Source organism: Camelina sativa, chromosome 9 (assembly GCF_030686135.1).
Source record: "Camelina sativa cultivar CO46 ecotype springtype chromosome 9, ASM3068613v1".
NCBI lineage: Eukaryota > Viridiplantae > Streptophyta > Magnoliopsida > Brassicales > Brassicaceae > Camelina > Camelina sativa.
In genome coordinates this window covers 1,219,162-1,225,161 of record NC_141888.1, presented here as the reverse complement: position 1 = coordinate 1,225,161, position 6,000 = coordinate 1,219,162, and the positions used below count along the sequence as shown (strand labels likewise).

The window sequence follows — 6,000 nt, the reverse complement described above, 5'->3', positions numbered from 1 at the left end:
GGATCTATCCTTGTTCCAATTTCATGTCTGAGCCAAATATCGTATTGCACAGACCAACTCAGCAACAATTTCGACACGAAATCAGTTGGAGGATGTCAACGGATCTCTTATGTTTCCAACAAGCCCAAGAACACAAGATTTGGCCAACAAATCACAAAGTGACGCTTCATTTCCAAAGGAGGTCAATCTAGTTCTTCACTTGGTTTATGATCAATTGGTTCAGTGAAGAGTTTTAAGATCAATTGGTTTAGGTGCTTCCAGAATTATGTTTGGCAACCAGGAGGTGTTCTACTAAGACCATGGTGAAGAAATCATACAATCCATCTTGTTTTTCATCAGCAAATTGGACCAAAGAGTCAAAGAGAGAGAAGATCAAGGAATGCACTTAATGGGTTAATTCAAGAGATTATGGGCAAGGAGAGCATGGGAAATGTATTGGAGATGATATCTATCAAGTCCAGTCCACTTTGAACCTAATACAAGCCCAAGAAAGCCCAAAAAAATCACTTTATTTTGTGGTAAAAGAGGAGAGACGAAAATAGAGTTCAACTCACCTTGGGAAGAACACCTTAGGGCATCTCCAACCCCACTCTATTTTAGAGTCAAATCTCTATTATAGAGCAACATTTGCTCCAACCCTACTCTATATTTTACTCTAAAATAGAGAAAATAATAGGATTGCTCTATATATAGAGCCTGTGGCGGACCCAGGATAAAAATTGAGGGAGGTCAGTTACAGGGAAAAAACTAAAATTTTGTCATATTGGAGGTTCGAACTCGGGTATGGGGAAGTCAACAGTACAGAATTTACCATCTGTGCTACTAAAATTTTATGTAAATACATGTAAAAACAAACTATTTATCTAGTTTACCCAGGTCAGATGACCCACCTACTTCCTTAGTAGGTCCGCCCCTGTATAGAGCAACTCTATTCTCACCTCTATTTTTTACACTAACTCTATTATAGAGGTGAAAATAGAGTAATACATTGGAGGAAAACAGTGCTCTATTTTTGAGTTACTCTATTTTAGAGAAAAAAATAGAGAAATACAATGGAGATGGTCTTAGGAAGGGATACATGCACCAAGAGTTGAATCTTCATTCAACTATTTAGCTTTATTGTCTTTTAGTTTCAAGAATAATCAATACTTGGCTTTGTTACCAAGTTTTCTATCCTTATATAAACACATGTAATCTCATTTGAGAAATCAATCAATCAAGAAATCTTTTATCTTTTATTTGAGAGTGGTAAACTTCTTTGTTTCTTTTGGAACTTGTTCTTTCTCCTTGGTGGGTTACATCAAAGAGTTCTCCTTGGTGGGTTACATCTAAGAGTTTTCGGTATATCAAGTGATTCCACAGCACTTGATGTTGCCATTCACTAGCTGAAGATTGAAAAGTCGTTACAAGAGAGTCTAATGCACAAGGATATTTGGGATTCGTCTCACGCCTTCTCATCTGTCTCTGCGAAGTTTCTATCTAAAGTTCCACCACCTTGCTTTGTTTGGTTTTTTTTAAGAAAGTTTGGGGCATAAGGATTTTCGAGTTCATCTCACGCCTTATCATCTAGCTTCGAGAGCCATCAGAGTTCTAGGATTATCATTCTACCAACCTTAGTGCGTCGATTCCTTGGGAGAATCACATCACTCATATGTGTTGTAAGAGTCTGATTTTATATTTTAATTTAGAAAGTATTATATATATATAACATTGTTTTCAATTTTTGTTCTTATTTTTAAAGATTCATCTCCATTATCTAATTTGGATTATCATCTTATAAGTAATCATTCTCTCTTCCTCTCCCACCAATATCAAATGTTGTTATATCTCATATGTGTTGTAAGAGTTTGATTCTATATTTTAATTTAGAAAGTATTATATATATATATATATATATATATTTAACATTTGTATAAAAATAAAATCTTTTATATTTCTTGCCTTTCTAATCTATTCATATTTATTTTTTAAATTTCCATAGTTAAATTTAAATTCACATATGTTGGTTTTAACAACAAAAAAATCAAGTTTATTTGAGAATTAGATGTTTTTATTCCTTTTAAATGATCAATGTGTAACATATTATACTTTTGAATCAAATTATGGGCCCACCAACACTCACTTTAAAATTAAAACTTTTTTAATTTTAAGAGTTGGAAAAGTATAAAAATTTGTTTGTAACTCTCATAATAATATCATAGTAGTGTTCTCAATGAATTTAATTTAATATAATAGAACATGTTAAAAATGTATTAGTAGTATGCACTTGATTGCACTTTTGTAACTCTCAAATAATTACCTTTGATACATCGATTTTTGTATTATCTATTAAAAGAAAGACACATATCTCACTATAACCCTCATGACCTCATATTTCAAATCTCACATAATTTTATAAATTCTACAATATCATTATCTTTCCTTGATTTAACCAATGATATCTTAACTTACTAAAAGTTTCAGTTTATTTGAATAGAGTATATATGTAAAATATGATATATAGTTTAATTTAGTTTTTTTATATGAAACATTATCATTTCATATAAATCAAAATCCATACACAATTAAAGACTTTAAGATAATAAAGTAGTTGCAGTTTTTTATTTTATTTTTATGGAAATGTATTAGTCTAATCATCTATGGTTAGACTCACTTAGTTATATATGTATGAGATATTGTAAACCTACTGTTTATTATTTTGATTTCTTCCTAATTGAAACATTTTAAGTCTCTTTAAACTATCACCATAAATAATAATAAAATATGCTTAACTAACACCACAAAATAAATTTTATGAAAATATATATCACAATGATTTTGAAATATGACTACAACTACAAAAATATATGGCATGTAAGATACAATATGACTTAATTGCACTAAATATATTATCATCAAAAAAATTTTGATTTATTACTTTATTTAAATTCATACTACTACGTAGTCTTTAAATTTGATGTATATAAAAAATATAATAATAATAATATGTTAATTTTTGTTATTTTTTCAAAATAGAATAGCGATTATGTAAGAACTCACGCGTAGCGTGAACTAACATCTATTGATGTACATGATAAGGTTTTGTATAGTCAAACAACGACTTTTGTTGCTTATCCAAGCACACGAAATCGATAGATCAAACTCCTAAACTAACCATTCATTTGTTTCATCTCTGCTTGCTCTACTAGCAAAACATTATCCCTGGAAATTAAAAAATACAACTCATTTATTGCTTCCCAGATCTTTCATGTAAGAGAAGTTCACACAATTACCCTTGTACGTTGTTTGAAGTTCTTTTCCGTATCCTAAAAAGCAAGCATGTTGCCATAATTGTGTAAATTGTCTCGTTCGGTTTGGGTAGTATATATTACTAATCTTACTCTTTAAAATATGTTGTTAATGGGCTTCTACCAAAAGAATTACTTTCACAGTTGCACTTCTATTTCATTCTAATATTTTACCCAAATACACAAATGGGCCTCAAATCAATTCCTCTTTAGACTTTATTTCTTATTTTAAATACATTGATTGCCTTCAAAAGTTCTGGTTTACACACAATTATCATCATAAATACCTTAATGTATCTGTTCTTAAAAAACTTTTGATTTTGACAAATACGTAGGCATATTTTATCAATGATTCAATAGTACAATGTAAACGGATAAGAAGAAGCAGTGGGCTTTGATTTTGTTTTTTTTTGTCTTCTTCTTCTTCTTCTTCTGTCACATGGTTTTCCTTTTCCCCCTAATCTCTGTGCCCTACAAATAAACCAAATCTCTTCAATAATCTTTTTTTTTTACAAAAGCCATTTTGGAAATTTTTTTATATATTTAAAAGTGTCATTTTTAGGATTCTCTCTCTTCTTACAAAAAAAAAAAAAACTGGAAGAGATCTTTTATAACATTCTCTCTCCTCTCTCATCCCTCATATCTTTCTCTGCTTAGGTTTTTTTTTTTTTTTTTTGGTTTTCTCTTTCCTCTCTCTTTCCCAATCTCTCTCTCTCTCTCTTTCTCTCTCTCTCAGGTTTCTCTCTCCAGGAAGGTCAAAAAAATTCCTTAAAGAGCCGTTTAGACCAAACCCACCATGTAAGATTTCTCTCTCATCAATCTATGTCTCTTTCTTTCTCTCTCTCTCTCTCTCTTAATTTTTATAAGATTGAGTCCTTTTTGTACTGTACTCTCTTTCCATTTCTACGATGCTCTCTTCCATTATCTTATTTGAAGATATGATTTATCATAACTCGAGATCTGAACATTTCTCTGTGTGGGCAAAAAAAAAAAAAAATCGTAGCTTTATGTCCTGTTTCATTAGATCTGGTTCTGGGTTTTGTCAGATCTAGAAATTTGCATATGGGTTTCAGACAGAAATGTGAAATAAATGGATTCTAATTAGAAAAAACCCTAGTTTTCGTTTCTGGGTATCTCAAAGATCTGTGCTTTCGTTTTGACTCTGTTACAGAATCTGAGAAAATGGATTGTTTTTGTGTTAATTACTTGAGAATTTCGATGAATCCGAGATTTAGAAACAGATTCAACCTCAAATTTGGATACTTTTCGATTGCTTATTGTTTATTGGATCTTACACAGTCATTGTTCTGTTTTTGTTTGGATTGAATTGGGTTTATAAAACTTGAGGTTTTAATCTTTCAATGGGGGCATTGTTTATGTAGTTTATAATCTCAATGGATGATGATGGATTTCGCAATTGGGGATACTATGAACCAGCGGCTGCTACGTTTAAAGGTAACCTTGGTTTGCAGCTTATGTCTACCATTGACAGGAACACTAAACCGTTCTTACCTGGACGTGAATCGAATCTAATGATCGGTTCAAATGGTTCGTATCATCCTCGAGAGCACGAGGCCTCAATGCCTATGAACTATAGCTGGATTAATCAACCAAAGGACAACAAGTTCTTCAACATGTTACCTATAAGCACACCTAACTACAGTAATGTCATGTCCGAAACATCTGGTTCGAATTCGATGCAGATGATGCATCAATCGGTTGTGACTACATCCCGGTTTGAGGAAAACCCGATACAACCTCCTCCTTCTCGTGAAGATGAAACCGTTCAGCAGCCTAGTGGTAAGAAGCGAAAGATGAGAGGCAGCATGGCAACACCAACAGCACCAAAAGCTAAGAAGCCGCGTAAACCGAAAGAGGAGAGTGGCGTTACTAACAATGTTCAACAGCAGCGTGTGAAACCGCCTAAGAAGAGTGTTGATGTTGTGATTAACGGTGTGAGTATGGACATTTCTGGTTTACCTGTACCGGTTTGCACTTGTACTGGAACTCCTCAGCAATGTTACCGTTGGGGATGTGGAGGATGGCAATCAGCTTGTTGCACAACGAACATTTCGATGTATCCTTTACCGATGAGTACTAAGCGACGCGGTGCAAGGATATCGGGTAGGAAGATGAGTCAAGGTGCGTTTAAGAAGGTCCTTGAGAAGTTAGCAACAGAAGGTTATAGCTTTGGGAATGCGATTGATTTGAAGAGTCATTGGGCTAGACATGGAACCAATAAGTTCGTCACGATCAGATAAGTTTGGAAAAACTCAAATGTTTTTGTTCTCTCACTGATCGTGTATATACAACAAAACTGTAACCTTTGGGTTTTTCCTTCTTCTTCTGCAAGGTAACTTCTTTGTTTTTAGGGTTTGATCATCATATCTCTTAATTCATACATTCTTAATGTTCTGTTTTTGCTTGTTTGAAGTTTTCTCTCTAAGACAAGAAAAATGTTGGTTTCTTTCTTTTTTCTTTTGCAACTTTCTCATTTCATCTTTAGGTTTGAAATGTTAACTTGTAACATTAGATGTTGTAATGATCAAATGTTGTTATTTTAAACAATTTTAGTGAAAGTTTTAAGTTCTTTTTTTTTGCAATTTACCCTTATACAAATCGTTAGATATGTCAAGTTTAACTAATAATGCAATAGCTTATAGTCTAAACAAGTGTGTTCACATTAACATAGATGCACAAATGAGGTGGAATA

At 32.6% G+C, this 6,000-nt stretch overlaps 1 protein-coding gene across 1 annotated transcript; it reads left to right on the top strand.

Moving 5' to 3' along the window:
- The first annotated feature begins 3,609 nt into the window (after positions 1-3,609).
- On the top strand, positions 3,610-5,890 carry LOC104779532 (protein BASIC PENTACYSTEINE1). Its single transcript, XM_010503899.3, has 2 exons — positions 3,610-4,085; positions 4,670-5,890. The coding sequence occupies exon 2, from the start codon at positions 4,682-4,684 to the stop codon at positions 5,546-5,548; it is 867 nt and encodes a 288-aa protein (XP_010502201.1). The 5' UTR covers positions 3,610-4,085; positions 4,670-4,681; the 3' UTR covers positions 5,549-5,890.
- Positions 5,891-6,000: the final 110 nt, after the last annotated feature.